Genomic DNA, 20,856 nt, shown 5'->3' on the forward strand with positions numbered 1-20,856 from the left:
AAAAAAAAAACAACAAAAACTTGTCAGAATTTTCATGTTGCATGATTATATTTAGAATACTCATAAAATAGATATCTGTTAAATATATGATGTGTTTCTTAACAAGCAGCATTTTTACCCATACTTTTTGATTTTAGATGTAGCAGTGTGATACATTAGGTGACCAATAGCAAATAAATTATATTGGGCAGGACTTCCTGTCCTGAGGACACCTTATAGTTTAATTTTTACCGGAAGAGCAATTAACACACTATCCATCTTGCCATTCAATTAATACATGTACAGTGAGGATTGATTTTGTTGTAACAGAGCCATGGAAATCAACAGAAAGCATCATCATATGAAAGATGACAATTTCAGTCCAGTTTTATTTATAAAAAAAGATCAGTCATGCAATTTTCAACAAAGATTGGATGTTGTGTTATAATATTGCATAATAAAGAACAGTAGTTTCTGATGGACTTCTGAAGCCCTGTTCCTGGTTTATAGTTGAGTATATAATTAATCTTGAAATACTTAGCAACACACTTAATTTAATGCACAGGTGTTGTTCCACTTAACCAAGTGGAATATATTTACGTGGCTAAAGATAAGCATGCGTGCAGGCTAGGGACCCCAGGGAAGAAGCACAGTTTCAGATTCAGTGCCCGAGTACACCGTGTACATTAGTCAGTAAATGGGGACACAGATGTGATAGTACATCTATAAATCTTGTACTTTAATTTTTAAATTAAAATGAAATAAAACAATTTATGACTACCTTCTTCCCCACCATTTCTTAGATCAACTTTTCAGAATAGTGTAAGAGTAGCTAGGGTAGAAACATTTGCTTTCTTTTTCTGATGTAAACATGCATATATTACAAAGACATCTCTGTACAAGTACTCTTTTATTCTTAATGTGTTGTGTTTCTTTTTAAATAGTCCCTTAACACGCGTTCCACAGTCATATTACAATTACTACCTTGAGTAGGTCAATCTCTTAATCTCTAAAATAACTCTAATTAGAAAAGATAGGGCTTCATAGAAGGCACATATGCTCTTGCATTTATGTATAGTAATGCATGCTGACCATGTTAAGCCAGAAGAAGGCTTAACTGTATCACTTTTAATTTTAAATGTGTTCTTCCTGGGCTCTTTATTATTCTTTTGTTGCCTTTCATCCTATGGGATGCAGCTGCCCTTGAACTTGGTACTGTTTTGATCATTCATGTGCAGCAGCCACATTGTCTGTAACATTTTAAAAATGAGGCTTCATGGTGTTATTTACGAAGTAATTTCACATAAATATTTGGACTTTGGTTCTCTTAGAATGTGGAGCCGGTTGCTGTATGAAGAAAAGCATAATTATAATTCACAGACTTTTTGCCTCGAGCCTAGGGGACAGATGCATATGATTAAGTTTGAAACTGGCCTGTTATTGTAATGTAGATGTTTTCAGGGTTGAGAGAATTAAAAAAAAAAAAAAAAAAAGGCAAAATAAAGCCAGGCAAGCATGAGTTTTAAAAAAAATAGACTGAGGGAATAGTTTTACAAGAGGCACTCAATCTTGGACTGCACAATTTTATTTTTCAGTGGAACCTCTCCATTAGCTTGCCTGAATGCAATGCTTCATACTAACACTCGTGTAGGTGATGGAACATTCTTCAAAATTCCTGGGAAGTCGGGACTCTATGCTCTCAAAGTAAGTTTAAATTTTGTATATGGAAAGTACATAGCGCTATTAATCCATTTTATGAATGTCTCAATAGATATAAAGGTAAACAGATTAGATTCTTTGGAGAGGAAATGACCTGATAGTCCTTCTAACTGCTTTCAGATGTCTTTTAAAAGGATTTATAATGAAAGTAAACATTGAATGTTTTATCCTAGAAAGCATATACACGTTCTTGAATTTGGCATATGGTATAAAAAACATGTAGCTTAGCTAAAATGCTGCTTTTTCAGAGTTGTTCACAGAAAGGCCTTTGTTTTATGAGCAGTGAGCTCAAGAGGATCACTGACTTTCTCATTAAGTAATTGTATTAATGTTTGATTTTTGAATAGTGCAAAAGTATTTGCAAGTCTAATATAAATCAGCTTTTAATTTACAGGTTGCATCATTGCTTTTGAGAAGGAATATAATTATAGTGATAGAATTTTGCCTTTATGCTATTTTTATTCCTTTTCCTCTTTATTTTTCTTTTTTGGTATGTATATGATGGTTTCTGTGGGTGGAAATTTTTTCTTGCTGTACACGATGAAACTTAGAGGGGCTTCACAATAGGAGTGGAGGAATGTGAGGCAGAGGTGAAAAACAAGAAAGTGAGATAATATGTTTTGGCTGTCTAAATGTAGTCAATTAAAATTTTGGGCTGGGGGACAATCTTTTGTAATTTATGAGAGACTTATTTGATGTAAGGGTTTAAAAAGCATATATATTTGCCTGCTCCCGATAACTAAAAATCCTGTATCTGAGATTCAATTGATAGGTTTTTTTCTCTGTTTCCTAATTTACTAAAGCAAATGCTGTTGTTTTTCTTTAAATCGGGAAATATTCTTGGCACAAATCCAGGTATTCACAATCACTCCCATGCTTGTGAGCTCCAGGTTGCTTCAGCTATTTGAATTCAGGAAACAGGCAAAGGCAGAAAAGAAACATTAAAGGATTTGTGTTTTGCTGCAGCGTTATGGACACACAACTGGAAAACTAGGATTTTTAACAGCCAAACCAGTCCGTTTTTGTTTAAAAAAAAAAAAAGTGGAAGATCTTGCATTTTATTTGACATTTTTTAAAAAAGAGTATGTTATGACTTCACAGAATAGCTTTTTTGCTTTTGCTTTGCAAGTTGCTTCATGAAGGTCTGTTTTTATGTCTTTCTCTGAAATAACTCACAAGCATATTTTATTTTATTCTGTTTTTTGAAATGTAAGCATGGGAGTACACTGCAGTAATCTATTTTCGGAGACGCAGCAGGATCATGATTGATTTTTTCTTGTTAATTTTAGTTTTCTTTTTCTTTTTTAACTGTAGAAAGAAGAATCAACATGCCCTACTGATGGAACATTGGATTTAGGATGTGAATCTGAGTTAGATGGCACTGAAATGGCTGAGACAAACAATAATAATGGAGAAGAAAATGGTGGTAGGTGTTTTAATTTCAATATTAGAGGGCATATTTTGGGAAAATAAAAAGTATTGTTTGCTTAAGATTTTCATGGTGTGATTTCTAAACAGTATAAGTAATGTTTTGTACTCAGTGGAACTATTTTTGAGTGACTCCCTCTCTTTTTTGGCCTCATAAAGAAATCAGGAACACCAAGTGCCTTTATTTGACTTAGATTTGTAAAAGACAACAAGTAGTACTGCTGGGTGTGTTTTGTCTAGGTAATTTTTTGGCTTACAATTTTTTTGTTCTAGGTCCCACAGCTAAAGAGTAATTTGCCTTACCAGGCTTCAGACTTGCAGTTGTCGGATAGACATCTCACTGATTTCAGTTGTGGGCATGTGGGGCTGGTCCTTCAGTAGAGTTCTGGGCACAGGACAAAGGTTTGGTTTTTTTTTTTTGTTTTGGGCAGAGATTCTCCTGAGTGCCGTGTTGACATAAAGACACACTGAAGTATCAAACCCTGTGCATTTTTTTTCTCTGAGATAATGACAAACTGAAACATTACAAGAACTGGAAAAGGGCAACCTTAGAAATATTTTTTCTTTTTGAGAGGTAATAATTGCTCATAAAGAAAACACGGTTCTTCAGTCACCTAAAATTACTTGCAAGTAATAGAAATTAATATTCTTATTAAAACTACACTCATGTAGTATTTATAAAGTGAATGCTTGATACAAAAATCAAGCTTCCCAGGACCTCTGAAATAAACCTTTCCTTGATCAGTTCTTCTCTTCTGCTGCCCCCTCACAACCTGTCCCACTGCTGACTGCAGCTTACTGTTTTGGCTCACTTCGTATAGGTGAGAGGGTGTCCTGTTTACAACTAGGACGTGAAAAAGCTCAGCTCATGTTGTTGTTCTGCTACAGACTTCCTTTTTGATCTTGAGCAACTTACTTAGCTTCCATGCCGCACCTGTACAGGACCAATACTGCTATTTCAGTATTGCTTGCGGCATTGAAAAATCACAAAATGCTCAGTGATAGGAGTAACAGAACTACCTAAGACAGGTTATTGTGGATCTAGTGGTGAAGTTTTGAAGCTCAGTGGAAAAACAAAAGTCAAGAATTATTAAATGGCTCTGCTTCTTCATTTTCTTTGATGTATTATGTCTATAAGTTAACAGACTCTGCACGTGCAGTGGTTTTATGCTTCTGTACTATATACTGCATGTATAAGTGAACATATGTATTTGTAGTTCTTCAACAATTCCTGTCTGATACTCAGACAATTTGTTGATGTACACTTCCCTAAGTCGCTGGAAGAATACAGCGGTAAAAAACAGTGTAAATACAGTTACAGACAGGAAAGCAAAAGTTGGTGTTACTTGTTATAAACAAATAAAAATCATGGCAAAAACCTGGCAATCATTTAGGAGTGGTAGGATGTAAATAAGGATGCCAGAATGCCAGAAGTAGAAAATTGCTGGGTTTTGACTGGTAGGAGGCTGCATACTATTTTCACAGTTTACAGTAATAAAAATAATTTTAACACTTGTGGTGGCATAAAAAAGCAGCTGCTAAAATTAAATATTTTAAAATATTTGGGGTAGAGCAGTAAATTACACCTAGATTGTTTTTAAAGCTGAGAACTTTCCCTCATGTTTCATCTTTAACAGATCTTGGAAAACTGTGATATATTTAACTTTTTGAAAACAAGACATTTTAAATTTTTTTGATGTCATGCAGTGGATATATTTAAGAAGAGTAAATGGGATGGCAGTAGAGTCTATATTGCATATAGAAAGGCCAATGCTGGATGTGATCAATAAGAATTGAAGACAGTGTACCTTATATCAGTCAGCTGATACAGAACATAGTTTTGTCAAACATGTTTGATAATAGCTTTTCTTGAGACTGAAAGTTTTGTTGTTAAAGGTATCTATTGATACATATGTAGAATTCTATAAGTGATGTCACTTACACTGTAGGATGCATGGCTTAAAAACAGGACCATGCCTGAGAAATGCAGACAGTTTTAAGTGGATTGAAAATTCCGAATTATTAGATCTGCAAAGGGGTAGGAATCACCATCCACAGTAGGTATTTTTGCTGTTCTCTTGAGGATGTGATTTGACCATTCTTCATTCAATATATTTGTCAGTACTTTTTGAAAAGTATAAAATCCTTCTTGATTAAATTTATTGATAATAAATAACAATGTTGAGACCCCTCTTGATTGCTTTGTAAATTATTACAGTTGAACAGCATGAATTTTTTTAGACTTATAAAGTGAAGAAAAAAGGTCACATTTGCACAGTGGAAACATATATTCAATAAATCAGTAAATCTGAAAAGCATTTCAGGATCACAGTAGAAAATGAATTGAACGTGAATGAGATGCTTTTGCTAATTAGTCCAGTGCAGTTCTTGGACTATAATTCTCGTGGCACTGATTAAAGAATATAGGCACAGTGTTTCCTTTGGGTACAGCACTAGTTAAATGATTACTAGTGTATTGCATTCATAGCTGTAAGAAAGAATTAAGAAAAACAGAAAAGGATTTAGAAAAGACATATAAGAACTCCCGAGTGAACAAATACCTCCTGTACTCTGGGAAATTTAATAGGTACAGTCTAGTTAGTTTATCAAAGATGAGGTGGTGACTTGATCAGTTTGTAAATACTTGAGAAAAGGTATTTCTATAGAAAATATTTGGTCTAGCAGACCAAATCTAACAAGATACCTGTCAGTTAAACTTTTCACACTAAAGCTGGTTTGTTTGGTTTTTTTTTTTCCAGGAAAATATTCTGTGACATAAAAATAACATTTGATTCAGTGCAAAAAACGCTTTATGAAATTCTCTGACTTGTGTTTTAGAAAAGGTCAATAGATACAATGTCTCCTTTCAGCCTTAGTATGTGTTACACATATGAGGATGGACATTGTTTGCACATTGTATTCTTAATTGCCCAATTGATTGCATTTTTATTTGCTCTTGTTGCCACTGTGATAGAGTCCAGAAGCCCCAGTTCTGACAGAGTGATCAGAAATTGTTGAGCAAGAGTTTAAAAAGTGCGGCTTTAAAGTTAGCTGGAAGCGAGGATGAAACGCTAAGCAATTGCCTCAGTCTGTGGGATTTTAGATGACAGTCTTCAGCTTTCGGAGTAAAAAGTACCAGCTGACACTCGAACAGAGAAGAATCACATTATTCCCCAGCAGGCACATTTTTCCCAGTATAAATGCAGGCTACTGAACAATTTTATTAGCATAATAATACAGAAATTCCTCACAGTTATAAACACATGACTTTGCAAAAAGCTCCACATTGGTATTGCTAAACTGACAACTGGAATGGTCACACCTCAGGATTTTTCAAATGTTGTGAAGAAATCTTCCTTTCCCCATGTCCTGGTTTTGACACCCCACCTTCTCCAAAGGCATATGTTAAAGAAACTCTTTACACTACAGTTGATTTTGTGTGGAATAGGATTTCTGTACATAGAGCTTCCTCTCCAGCAGTCTCATATCTTTTTATAAATTCCATTTCCCTCAAATACAGGGGCAGCATGTAAAGATGCAGTCAGTAGAAGAATTAAAACCCCAATTACTGTTGCCTGGAAAGATGACGACTATAATATCCTTTTGCCATCAATAGGATGTTCTGTTCTCAAAAAGCATTTGTCCCTAGGGTTTCTGAAGCCAGGGCTAATCCATCAGCCACGGAGCGCAGTTGATTAAAAATTGTCTTCTCGCAAGCCAGTGAAATGCACAGCGATGTAACTGTGGAGGAGGTAGCAATTCCTACAGTAGGGCGACTTCCCTCCCCAGCCCAAACATAGGTTCTGATGTTTGCCCAAATATGAGCAATGTATGTCTCCTCTTGAGACACACTGGTTTTCAGCACTTCCTAAAACTGTAAGTTCTTCAATTGCAAACATGAAACATCAGAATTAATTTCTTAGGCTGTTTTCTTAGAGATAGTAGCCAAAATGATGGACGATAGAGGATCAGAATCATGCTGAATTCTGAAATTTTACCTTTGTAGCTACTGTGCTCTTGAACACCTTGTGCTTTTTGGACTAAGAAGCCACTAGGATAACTCCTGTAGTGAGGAATGAATATTCAGCATTGGTTGAAACCTGAGTCCACATTTAGATGTTCAGTTCCTTTCCGGGAACGGAATTTCTGGCAATTCAGGGAAACCTGTTATCCTCGTCTCTTGTGAATAATATTGGGTGGTTCTGCTGAATATGTCTGTTGCACATGGCAACATCTGGATGTGGGATAGGCTATTCTAAAAGCAGAAGGGTGGTAGTAGAATAGCAGCTCGAACATACAGAGTTTTGGATGACACATCAGACAGAGACAGTTTTCCACTTTTTTTTGTTTTGGTGGATTTTTTTTTCATCTCCCCGCAAGTAGCTATAAAATAAAAATACTGTACCCAGGACTGAGTTTAACTTCTGTTTGTTTCATTGCCACTGGAGCAATGGAGTCATAAGAATGAGAGAAGATCCTGTGGAGCTTGAGGGGGTGATATTTCTCATCTGCTTTTTTTGCTGTACAGTAGAGTTAATGAGGCCTAAGATATCGGTGGCTAAGTGATGACAGGCTGTATATTTTTAGTGGAAAATGTTGACTTCCTTTGGAATAAAGATTCACAGTTTTCAAAGCTGTGTGAAATGTTTGGGCTCAAAAGCATGCCGAGAATATAATGTGATTCAGTGCAAGCTACCAAGCTGATATGATATTTGATGTCTTTTTCCAAAAAATACTATTCAATATTATTTATCATTTCACAGTGCTAGTATTGCTTTTCAAAAAGAGTATTACAGTCACAGTAGTGCCCTTGATATATGCATCTGTTTTTGCTTCCTTTGGCAAACTTGTACAATTATCTGACTCCCAAACTGGTTTTCATTTTCTAGAGCTGATGGCAACAGTTGAGTTCTGAATTGTTCAGATTTTGCAAGTTGGGCTCTAGAGATCAAAGAGTGATGGAGGTGAATTACTTGATACATCTGTGTTGGCAAAGCGTGACCATTTATGTCAATACAAGTATAGATCTGTGTCACCCAAAGAAAATATTGAATTTTATGGATATTTTAGAGAGAGATTTTGTGTGTATGTTTTCCTAAGGGAGTTCTCTCTGAAGTTTCCTATCTCTAGAGTGTGTGCATACATTTTATGCTTGAGGTATACTCTACTCTTTAGCATATGGTAGCAATATTAATTTGTGTTTTGTAATGTGGCCATTAGTAAACAATCCTTCTCATCTGCTGTGGTTTCTGTAACAGAGAAGGAAGTGAACTGCTGTTGATTTTACTGGTTTGATTTTAAATCAGTATGGTCTGTCTGAAATCAGAATTAATTGTGCTATTTATTTTGGGAAAATAAGCCCCCTAAAGCACTCCAGGAATTTTTCTGTCCATCTAGTTACATAAATCTGTTTATAATTATTTCTCATAACTTTCAGTGGCAGTGAGACAGAATAATTTTAAGTTGTATTCCTATAAAAATTGTTTCTTTGAAGGAACACATCTTCTAATATGTTTTATGGAGGTGTCATATTTCTTGGATGGGGAAGGTAAAAGGTAATAAAAAAATTACAGAGATAGCCTGTAAAATTTGAAATTAAAAGATAGCATTGCTGATTTTTATAAATGATAGCCTTTCATTATAATTACTGAAATTGGTCTTGGGGAAAATGGAACAGAGGAAGTTATTTTAAATGGAGGTTGTCAAAAATATTTTTAACATGCTTTTTTTGCTAAGTAATTCTAATTCTATCATTCATGTTAACACTCTCTGAACACTCACTAAGGAGGTCTTATCTTCAGAAACCCAGCTGCTCTTCCAGCTCATAACCTAGCAGTTTATGGCTTAACAGTTGCTTTTTGCTTTATTCCTTCACTCAGTCCTGGCCCTTGAAGAAGCTGATTTAAAGAATGGAGCCTAATTATTCTCCACTAAATGGAAATGCCTCCTGTAGGCTTAAAACTGCTCTTGTTCTCTTTTTCTACTGTAGCAATAGCAGTGAATCCTCTTTATTTGCTACCCAAATATTTTTCCTTCATCTGTTGCATTCTTTCAGGGTTCTTTTTCTCCTCCCCAGCATCTAGTTTTATTTTTAGCATTCTTTTCTGATAAAGCTTTTCAAGCAAACGTGGATCTTATAATATTCATGTATCTTCAGTGCTTACGGACAAAGTAGTTGCAGCTTTCCAAAGTTGGATGTATGTGCACAGACCACTGGCTCTTCTTGAATTTGTTTTTCTTTTAGTGTGTTCTTTGGTTTCCATAGCAGAAATGCCTGCTCTGTTCTTCAGGCATTGTTTTTTTGACTAGGATCATCAATGTTTATTTCAAATACTTATATATTTTTCTGTCATATTTTCCTCTTCTTTTACTTCTGACCCATTCAGAGAAAAGCAGTTGGACTTTATCCATATAAATGAACAAATAAATAAATACAATTTTCTGTGGTCACAGGCATTGTAGTGTAGTGAGATTTTGGCACAGATTGGTTTAAATCATCAAGTAGCAGAACATGTTTAAAAGAATAAATTTATTCATTGTCTCATATTTGTATTTCATTTCCTACAGAAAAGTCAATTCATATTGCTTTGTAAACCATATCTTGATTATCTTCTAAATAAAGCCTGTATATCAATTTTAGTATTATTTTTTGCTAATAAAGTGAATAGACTGTGTAAGTTATTAAGCAATTATATAAATTAACGTAATGTATTTAGATTTTTAATGTTTATATCTTCTACTTTTGGAAAATAGGCAATGACATCTCTTATTTACTAGATGGTTAGGTTTATAGCCATGATTCGTATCCAGCTGGTTTTAAATGGAAATGGAAATCTAATTAAAACATGGAAAACAATATTTAAAATCGCTTCTTACTATTTTAAGCTACTAGATATATGAAGGAAAATATTTATAATGTAGAAAATATATTTTAGAAAGGAAGCATCATTTGTTGTTAATAAATGAAGTTGACTTTCTCTAATCACTGTGTCATTTTAAAATTTTGAAGCAGTGGATTTCAGCCTCACGTATCTATTTCTTTAATCATAGACTGCAGGAAAAAGTTTGGTTTTCAAATCTCTGAAGGAACTAGGCTTGGGTTGCACTAAACTGAACCAGCCTAGAGTGAGGTATTCCTTCTGTACCTGCAGAAGAGATTACAGGGATGGAAAGCTATTTATTGTTTCAGTGGTTTTCAGTTCCAGTTGCTTCACCCATTAGAACAATCCCTGTTCCTTGGTTTAACTTTGTTGTCAAAGCTTTAAAGAAACAGAAGCAAAAGAAACCAATAAACTGATAATATTTTTATGTAAAATTGAAGTAATGATAGAAATAAGAAGTATGGCCTCTAATAGACCCTGTCACAATTTCAGGGTTTATTGTTAAAAGAAAAATGATTGAAAGCTCAACATCAGTATAGAGCTATGTTTATTTTTCTTCCTGTGCTGTATTGCGACTTTGACATTAACGGTTGTAGTGTTGAGAGCATCATTAGCTAGTGTTGCCAAACCTCTCCAGGATGAACTTTATCACCAAAATAAATAGGGGAGCCTCTTGGACAATGTCCTAGATCAGAGTAATGAAAATCAGAATTTCCCACTTGAACAAGAAGGTTATAGGGGTTGCAGTCCTCCTGGAGAACAGGAATAGGTTTTTTATGACAGGTCATGTTGTATCCTCTCTTAGGAGGGACAGTTAAGTATATAACAGTTTCCATTCTTTAGGCATTTTTAAATTTGTTCCATTCTCTCCTTAACTCTGGGGTTTGTGTGCTCACATTATTTCTGTTTTTTTTCTTCAGTTCTTTGACTCTCAGACTGCCAGAAAACAGTAAAAAAATTCTCTTTGAAAGAAAAGACAAAAGCTGTGTAATTTGAAATGTCAGGTTTTTATTTTGGTGTAGGTGTTCTTTGGCTCAGGAGCTTAGCTATTGCAGTGATTTAGATTATATAAACCAGCTATTGTTTGTTTTCTGCTGACACTTTGCTGCTCCTTTAAGTTGTCTTTTTTGATAGTAAGCTTTGCTCATCATGTGGAGAAGGTTGATCCAAACCAAGTGATGCTGTAAACTCAGAACCTTTTTTTGTTGCAGCTTCTTTGTATATTTCAACAAATCCTTCAAGTATAAGAGAAAAAAGTGACAAATATCAGTTATAAATCTTGTGACAAAATAGGATTTGTCTTATCTGCTAATGAAAATTTTTAATCTAATATGAAAATTATCTTGCCATAATGCCAATGCCATAAAACAGAGTGTATTCTCTGTTTGTGAGGTAGGTATTAATTATTTTTTTCTTTCAGTGTGAAAACAAATGTTTAATATCACATGCATCTTACAGTGGCCATTAATTATTGATAACTAAATTGTCTCTATTCTATCTTTTTTTCTTACAAACAAAAAGAAAAAATCATTACGGTATTTCTTCTATGAAACATAGCTAAAGGCAAGGGAGTTAGAATGCTACTTCAGGTGTCTGCTCACTGAAGGATGGGAGGAGAAAACCACAGGCAAACAGAAACATTGGGCTAAAATTATTTCTGGCACGTGTCTGTGCAGCTGCTTTGAGTGTCTTCAAACTATTCTGATAGGTGTGCGAAGTATGGCAAACCTTGGAAAACCACATACAGCTGCAGAGCATTATAAAGAAGGTATGTCAACATGCAAACCAGCTTTGAGCAGAGCTGGAAGACAGACTTGAATTGAGTCAGCAGAGGAGAATGGAAAAAAAGCTGCTGAATTTCTGGATCCATGCTAATGCTGTTTTAGCTGGGCTGTCTTAGGACACTAGTGAGAGTAATAGTAATGCAAGGCATTAAGAGTGGAAAGGTTTTTACAGCCCTTTTAGTCAAGCTTGCTGACTACCAAGGCTAATAGGATCCTCCAGCTATTTTCACAGCTTTCATATGTGTTTAATAAAGCTGTTTTTTTTAAATAATCATATTTCCTTTTATTTTTAACCAGGAGACTTTTTCTGTGTCTCACTCAACATGTATTGAAGAGGCTGTTTAGTGCAAGTACTGTAGTATTTGTTCATTAAAACATGTGTTATTTAGAAGGCTGACAAGTAGCAGTGTGTATTACCTGAGAGACCAGCATTCCTCTTTGCAGGATATTCCAGTCTACCCATTAAACAGGAAAGCATGTGTTCTTAGCTTTACCAAGAAGTACTTATGAAATAGATGAGTCTGGTTCCTAAGAAGCCATTACAATCTGGCATGAAGTTACATATTTATAAATATTTCTAGAACACAGGGTCATCAGTGTCTCTTGTATAAATACACGTTTAGACACATAGTAATCCATTAAAATGTCTTGGTGAGGAAGATAATTTTTGTCTAGCTTCTGTGTGAAGACTATAGTTAAACTAATTCAGTTACTTTCGGGACCTGAAAGGCAAAATATGCAAGGCTTCCAGAACTGCACAGAAAGGGTATGATGAGGTACAAATATTTGTGAAGCAATGCATTTATTTAGAATGGCTGGATTTTCAGCTCATCTGGACCTCAAGGTTAGTTGAATTTCTTAGAGCGAGCTTTTTGTTTCCCAAGCACTTGCCTTTTTTTTCCTGTCCTCAGGACTTTGCAAGATATAGGGAAGATAACCCCCATAACAGTATTCTGATTCTTTCTTTCTCTTTTTATAAAGTTTGCCCAAAGCAGACATCTGAAGAAATGTCTTCCAATCGTGATTCGAGCCTTACTAATGCACCAGTGCAAAGCAAGCTAGTATCTTCCTTCCAGCAGCACACAAAGAAAGCACTTAAGCAGGTAAGCTTGTATTGACTGATAATCAATTGGCTTCCCTTTAGCATGTGTGTCAGTCTTATATGAGTTAAGATCTCAACAGAATTTCAAGGCATTTCTGAGGATTTTTAGTGCTCTGTTTAGTGGTGTATTGCTGGGGTTTTTTTCTTCTTCTTTTTTTTTTTTTTTTTTACCAGTGGTGCAGTCCGGCTATTTATTGTGAGTTTGATGGGGTTTAAAGTGCTTTTCAAGTAAGCAGAATTGTTTACATTATCACATCCCCGCTTTTCCTATGTAAGCGTTTGTGTTGGAAGTTTTATGTGAGGCTTAAAATAAAAGATTTTGAAAGAAGTTCTGCAGATAAGTAAGAATCTGGGTATACTTGCTGTTCAGTTTTTCTTTATGGTCCATTAAGTAATTTTTCTTTCATACTGTATTTGACACTACAGTGTACAAAAGTGGGGTAGTTTTTGGTTTTTGAATAACTTACGATTTGGATGATTTAGGTTGCATGATAAGTAGTAGACTTTGGCAAAACTAGCTGATTATTGAAAGTTAGATATTAATTGAAAGCATAAGAATGTGCAAATTATTTTCGAGCGCTGCCAAATTAGTTCAGCTTGCAGCCAGGCAAATGAAAAAGAAAAACTAAAAAATTATAATTCAAAAAAAAATATCATTCTCTCCTCTCAATTTTGAGTATGTAGGAATTGTTTTAGTCTTGTAAAGACTATAAAAAATGAAATACAACTTTTCTAAAGTATTAGCATAAGGAGATGATGTTGTTTTAATTTTTCTCATAACTGCTCTCTTAGTTATGGGTAACAGAGGTCTAGTATTTCGTGGGGTAGTTTATTGCCAAGTTGTTGATTTCGGCTTAAGTTAAGCAAAGCCTGTCCACATCTGCTTGAAACACTTAAGTATTTCTGCTTAGTTTTTCATGCGGTTTGAGTTTAAATCCACTAAAATTAATAGAACTTAGTCATTCACGTAAGGTTATCTTGTACTTAGAGTCTTTGAGGACTGAAAAGGATTGTTAGATTGGGGTCTCACATCTGTTTGGTCAGGAAAATTGAGCAGTGGGAACAAAGCAGCTCACTAACTGTATGGATAGTTGTGAAAAAGACACACATTTTGGAAACTCTTCTATACAGATCTTTTGCAATACATGAGCTTTCTTAGGGGTGGAGGGAGTGGGCAAAGGGAAAGGAAGGGGAAAAAAGAGCAAAGCCACAAATGATTGAACTTGTATAACTGTTTAAACTCTACCATTTGCCACTTTGCAGATGTATAGCATTGAGAATAACTTTCAAAAGGGCAAACTAATCAGAATAGCTTAATTAACATAAAAAGTCATAACATCGGTGGAAACCTTTGAAAACATTCCCTAAGGCAGTAGGGTTAGAGCAACGTCAGAAAGTTAAGTAATCAATAAGAAGAAATTAGTTTTAATTAAGTTGATGGTAATTAGATCCTGTACTTCAGAGTATGAAAGTATTATTACAGCTATCAGTGAAATGTTTTCTCTATGTACAGTATTAGACAAATGGACGTTTGTATTGTGGAATAGTAGAGGAGTTTTGCTTTGTTTTCTCTGAAGTTTCAGGTGTTGGCTACTGCCATATACACGCTGCAGATTTGATTTCATTTGATACTGTAGCAGAGGTGAATAAACTTTAGCAGTGATTTTATTTATAAAATTGCTGGTGTAAATTTATTCTTTCACTTTCCAATCTTTCTATTGCTTTTATGGATACATAATACATAAAATTTGTACAAAGAAGAACCTGTAGTACCTTTGAATGCACAAGAAACTTTAGACAGTTGTATGCAACGCTTCTCCAACTGATACTCTTTTTGGTTCCATGCTAAAGTAACAGAAGATGAGCCATCATCATGCTTTCAGCAAGTGCTTATACTATATAAATATATATATACTGTATATATGTTGTAATGGGGTCTTCCCTAGCTATTGCTTTTTTTCTATTACTAAACTGTCTTCACAGAATGAAAACCTACAAGATAGCCTTTCAAACAGTTTCCTACTCAATTTATTTAAAAACAGTGGGTTCTTCACTTTAACTTGATCTTGTGTGTATTTGTTTTGTAATCCATTAACATTGAAGTGAGAGGCAAATTGATAATGTGGAGTACTGCTTGAAGATCTGAGCTAGAATTAGAAGATTTTCTCCACTGTTTATCTACTTATTAACCACTCTAGTCATATGTAATTCTCTTTAAAGTATTATATGCTGGATTTACATGTGATTTGATTTTTAATAAATTCTAGAGGTATATTCCTGAGTTTAGATTGCAGAGAGCAATCTCATGTTTCCTTGTAACAGCCTGCATTTTAGGATGTTCTCACAAATCAAATGAGTCACAACAGTGTGTTTCTTGGGCTATGCTAGGAGCTTGGAGGAAAGGGCATTTTCTGAGCCCTGTTTCTTGGTCTTGATTTCTCTCAGGTAGAAGTGGATCTGGGGTATTTTGCAGGGACTAAGGAGGTTTGCAGTTGCAGTGGACTCTCACAAGGCCTGAGTCACAGTTCAGACCTTATCTCCTCACCTTTCAAAAGCTGGGCTGCCATTTTGGTCTGGAAACTTTCTAGCTTCACCGCCTTCCATAGTGTCCTTGTTAGGAGAAAGGTTTTGAGCGTTTTACCACTGAGTGTGTTTCATGCTTCTTTTTCATTTTTGAGGGAGTTTCAGTGTTGCTCTTGTATAGTATCTGAGTGTAATGTCCAATAAAATAGTTCCCATTCATGAGGGTTTAGACAAAAGAGTCTATGTTGTAGAGCTGCCTTTTATGCTTGGCTTCTGATGGCAGTTTTTACAGATTTCTGTTTCCCTTTTGTTGTTGGAAGTGCTTGGGTATGTGTGCTTAGCTGTTGCTGATCTAGTACCTTTGAAAAGAAGGTTTATGGCATGCTGTCACACACTGATTTCCTATCAGTACTGATCAGTTCCATACTGATTTACATCATTTTCACACTCGAGAGTTTTGGCATGCAGACCCATGTAAGGACCTCTTCCTGGGAAAGTACTGAACTACATCTGCATCTGCTAGCAGTGGTACACAGTCACACTACTGTGTGAATTATTCTTGCTCTGGTCAAGGCTAACTCAAGCACGGACATCAAGTCATGGCATAGTATCTACCATGCTCCTCTCTGGTCCAGTTTCTGTTCCATTGACTTGAGGTGATACTTTTTTTGGAAGTCTTCGCTATGTACAGATTTGTCTGTATCTATCAAGATGTTCTTGGAACATTTCTCAGAAGAAACGATCATACCTGCAAACTGGCCTCATGTAGGTAACACTGAGCATGTGTGAATATCCAGGACATTGAGGTGGTATTAGTGTCTGTTGGACTCTGATAGCCAAGTATAAGAGCACCTTGTCCATCAGTGTACCAGTTGTTTCCTGGGGCAGTACCAAGAGAGGATAAAGAACTTGAAGATGCACTATAACGATGTCTGGGATGATAGTAGACCTCCCAGACATGGAAGAAAATCCTGCCTCACTTTTGGCACTTTGGAATCAGCACCAAGAAGGGTACCCATAAATTTTCTGTTGGGAGAAGAGAAGGATACTCCATTCAGACTCAGGATCTGAATACAGACTAGGACATGTCTGAGACTGTGCTGGGCATCCAGATCTCTTTGTAGAGACAGAAACTCCAGAGACAGCAGCCAAGTGGGTTTGGGAGGAGAGAAGCTCAGGAAATAAGGGAATCTACACAAGGTATGTTACTGCCGTGGTTTGTTTTGTTTTTCTTAACTTTGGGCTTTGTCTGCATGCTTGGTGGCTGGGTTCATGTATGTGCCACTATTTTATTCATAACATGGGTAGATGCAGTGTTTTATGGAGAAGGAAGGCACCCATCCATATGATTTGTTCTTATACTAGAAGTGGCAACTCCACGCCCCTTTTTTTTGAGTGGATGCTGTCAGGCCCCAAGCAGTAAGAGAGCTATGGGGAACTTACGGTTTGGCTCATGTGTTGCTTCTGAATTATAGGATGTTAGACCTGTACAGCTCGAAATAACATTTCAGGCTGACTTTTCTGGCGCAACTGTAGTTATTATTAGAAACCAGCCTACAACCTGAAGCAACAAGAGACTAAATTTCAGAGCAGAATGGTGAACAATGTAATTTAGCCCTGATTTACCCAAAATCACAGGACTAGTTTATCAAGATTTCGTTGTTTGTTTGTTTTTTAAGGACGCAGGTGTCCAAGTGCCTAGGTTGGCACTGACGGTAGAATCCTGATCTCCCTTGATGCTGGTGTGGATTTGCTTTCCTGTCTTCAGCTCAGGCACACTGCTTATCTTGCTTTGAGAGAAGAACAAGAGCAAACTCACCAGTCTTGCTCCCTCCACAGTCATTCCGTCAGGACTTCCTTCCTTGACTACAGTCAGATGCAGGTTATCTTGAAGCATTTTACTGTCCGTAGAAAGTAATCCAGTACGAGTCTGTCTGTGGTGTCTATCCTTTGACTCATTTGAGCAATTACTCACTCACACGTTCTGATACAAGCCTGATACATTTGCCTGCCCTCCTTTCCCTTCCTCGCCCCCAAAGAAACAAAGGTGACAGAGGAGATCATTATGATTATGACCTTATCACTTAGAATTTGAGGACAGGGTGTCTTCCTGAAAGGCTCTGAAAATCAACTGTGAACTGAGAGGTATTTTTTGTACTGAATTCCTCGGTATAGAAAGTTTGCTGCAGTTTCTCAGTGTCTCTCTTAACCATTTTCCTATGTTTCATTTCAGATGCTACAAATTTACCAAGGCCACAGTTGGAGAATTCTGGCTCCCTAGCTGAAGCATTTGATCAGATGTCTGGCAACATAAGTGGTGATTCTTGACAATTTTCCTGTCAACAAATGGAAAACAAGGAAAACATGTTGCTTTTTGACTTCTAGAGAGACATGGGAAGGGACAGAGGAATTTACAAAATGCATTCAGGAAAATGGAAGTTCGAAGATGATAAACTAAACTGAGTTTCTGATTGCCAAGACAAGTCTAGGGAAGAGGACAGAGAAACTATGGCAGGGAGACTGCATAATGGGGAAAAGAAGCTGGAAGAGCAAGAGTTCCAGCAGGAGCTCTTCAGGGAGTACATGCATTGCCCGAAGGCAGGCTGCACGGTATGTCCCTCTAAAGGTCCCTATGCATGGGCAGCATGTACCGGCTGCTCAACAAAGTGCTTTGGTAAGACGCAAGACAGTGTTTATGAGACTTTCTTCTGGGTCATCCCCATGGTCCTCAGCCCTTACCTATGATGGAAAGAAAGGGACAGGAATCCACACAATCCCTGTATTCTTTTTGTACCGCTTTTTAATAACTAGCTTCCAGTTGCTGGGACATTCTGCTTGTTTGTTTTTCCTCTGAGGTTGTTTGTGTAGCACGCTTTTTGCAGCACTCCTGCATGTTTTCTTTTTTAATAAATGTATTTTCCAGAATTTCTTACTCTGAGAAATAACTAAGAAGAATTTTAAAGCAACTTTAGAACAGTACCGTGTTGAACAGTACCGTGTTGCCCCTCTACTTCACTGTAGGACAGTGTCCCTCACTTAAAATATGTCCTGACATGAACGTTACCTTTGGTTAAATCTACCACTGCTATGTAGTGGAATCTCCTTCCCATATGTAGGTTGAAAGCGCTCTCTTTGTTCTCTTCTGTAGATGCAGTTGCTTGTCCCAAGTCTCAGACAATCAAGCTGATGACAGTTCTAAGGCCTAGTTCTAAGCATTGCATTTGTCTGATAATGTTTTTCTTCAGGTAACCTGGGGAACTATTTAAGATGGATTGGTCATTGCTACTGTATTAATGACAAATATCATCACTGGAGATGAGAGTCCCAGTCAAGCTTTTCCAATGATGTTACATGATATTTCTATATAGTGGCAGTGGGGGTCTAAGTGAATATCTTCTTCTGGGCCATATAAAAAGAGAAGCTTTTGATTTGAATAGTTTAAAACATGGAATTATACCCAGGTGAAAATTAATCATGCCTTGATTTTGAAGTGCATCCTAGAAATGGCTGGCCTTTTCAGGGAAAGACAGGAGTTGGAACAGCTCACAACTCCTCAGAGCTCTAGGAAGCCTCCTACAAAATGCTGACAAACAGTTATCTACAAATGCTGTTCCAGGAGCTGTTGGGTAGGTCCCCAGAAGGCTGTGTGCTCAGGGTGTGTGGACATGTGGCAGAACCCAGGCTGAAACAGGATGTCTGGCAGAAAGGCATTACACTGTAACTGCTTACATTGGTGCAATGTACATTGGTGCACCTGTTTCTCTGAGAGGTAATATGACAAGATTTTTTATCTGGAGAATGGTAGTCTACCCCTGAAGCCTCCAGTGTATGCTTTGGACCCTGTGCAGAGTATGTTTGCAAGTTTGACCTAATGGGAAATGTTGATTACTGTTTTAAGATCTTGTATTGACATTGCTATCCTTATTTTAGTTTGGCTTTAAACTACTTTCTACAAACTGTTTCCTTACCTATATCTACTTTGTTGTGCCAAGAAACAGCTTTCCTCATAAAGCACTTTTCAGGTGATAGGTATTATTAGTTTAATACTACAGAAACAATTTAAAAAAACCCGAACACTATTCTCTTTGGAAGAAAGTGCCACTGAGTCGATGCATATGCCATCATCATTCCCATTCACATGCAAGTCAGAACAGATGTCGAACACATCACATGTTTTTTTGTCCTCCTCTTGTTTCTGTAGTTGGGAAAGCAACAAAAATGCTTACTTTGCAGTCTATCATGATCTGCAGCAACTGTAGCTGTGAGTGCATTATTGTAATCCTGTAGAAGATAGTGCTGGCTTGCAGGTGTACAGACATGCACATAAATACACACATCTCTCTGTCTCTGCACCAGGAATGTCCAAGCACTTTAGAATCATAGAATTACAGAATCGTTTAGGTTGGAAAAGACCTTTAAGATCATCCAGTCCAGCCATTAACCTAACACTACCAAGTCCACCACTAAACCAATTAAGGGGAGAGTAATGTTGGTTAACATACAGATAAATGTTCAGTTGTCAATGTAGTTGTACAGAAAGACCCTGACCACTACTGGGACATAAAGAACAAATACACAGCAAGAAATTATTATTGTTCCAAATACAGATGTAAGTGTCACAGGGTAGGAGGATGGCATGGTACAAGAATAGATGCTTATTCGAGAAGTTATTAGCAGAGTTTGAAAATAAAGCCTAGGTCTCCAAACTTCCAGCCTGGTGTTCTACCACTACTCTTCATCTCCAAATGATCAGTTGTGTACACTTGGCACCAATACTGTTATGTTTGGTGTCCAAGTCTGGTTGGAAGTAAATTAATTTGCTCTATGCTTTGGAAATGGCACTTTGTAGCTGTTTCTGTAAGACATCTTTATTGTTGTTTTCATCTTATGTTTGCATGCTTGTAACTGAGTACTTTTAATGTATGTTTAATGTAAGAAATAGTGGCATCCTGAAAATAATAATGTGTTTATTCTTCATGATTTGTGGTGCTTGCTGGGTTTTTTTTTTTAACTGTTCTGTGTATCCATGAAACCAGTTGCCACTGAGAAATTTTAATTTAATAGAGACATGGGAATTAAAGGCTGTCCTAATTTTACTAACAAAATGAGGGTAAGAGAGAGGACAAAGACTGAATTTTATGGTGGTGTTAAGTGAATCAGTGATAAACTATAAATCTGTTTCATCTTTGCCAATTTGGGAACCATGACCATGATGTAGAGCTGTTATTTTGTGCAATAGACTTTTCTCAGTGTATCATAGCTTGTGTTTTTCACATGGCAGAACGGAAGAATTCCGTAGCTTTACATTTCTGATCTGTAATGTGTGAAATTTCAAAGGTTATGTTTCATGATATGAGTTTCAGCATGTAGACTTGACATTTATGGAACAAATAGAAATCTGGGACGATGTTGCTTAATGCAACGAAGTGTTACATATCTT

At 36.5% G+C, this 20,856-nt stretch overlaps 1 protein-coding gene across 1 annotated transcript in view; it reads left to right on the forward strand.

The window, feature by feature from the left end:
- The window catches only part of ASXL3 (ASXL transcriptional regulator 3), a 131,804-nt gene that overhangs the window by 57,993 nt on the left and 52,955 nt on the right, over window positions 1-20,856 (forward strand). The window contains exons 3-5 of the mRNA XM_075706121.1: window positions 1,575-1,683; window positions 3,013-3,124; window positions 12,773-12,894. Coding sequence (XP_075562236.1) covers window positions 1,575-1,683; window positions 3,013-3,124; window positions 12,773-12,894 — 343 coding nt within the window. The remainder of the gene's footprint in view (window positions 1-1,574; window positions 1,684-3,012; window positions 3,125-12,772; window positions 12,895-20,856) is intronic.

Source organism: Pelecanus crispus, chromosome 2 (assembly GCF_030463565.1).
Source record: "Pelecanus crispus isolate bPelCri1 chromosome 2, bPelCri1.pri, whole genome shotgun sequence".
NCBI classification, from domain to species: Eukaryota; Metazoa; Chordata; class Aves; order Pelecaniformes; family Pelecanidae; genus Pelecanus; species Pelecanus crispus.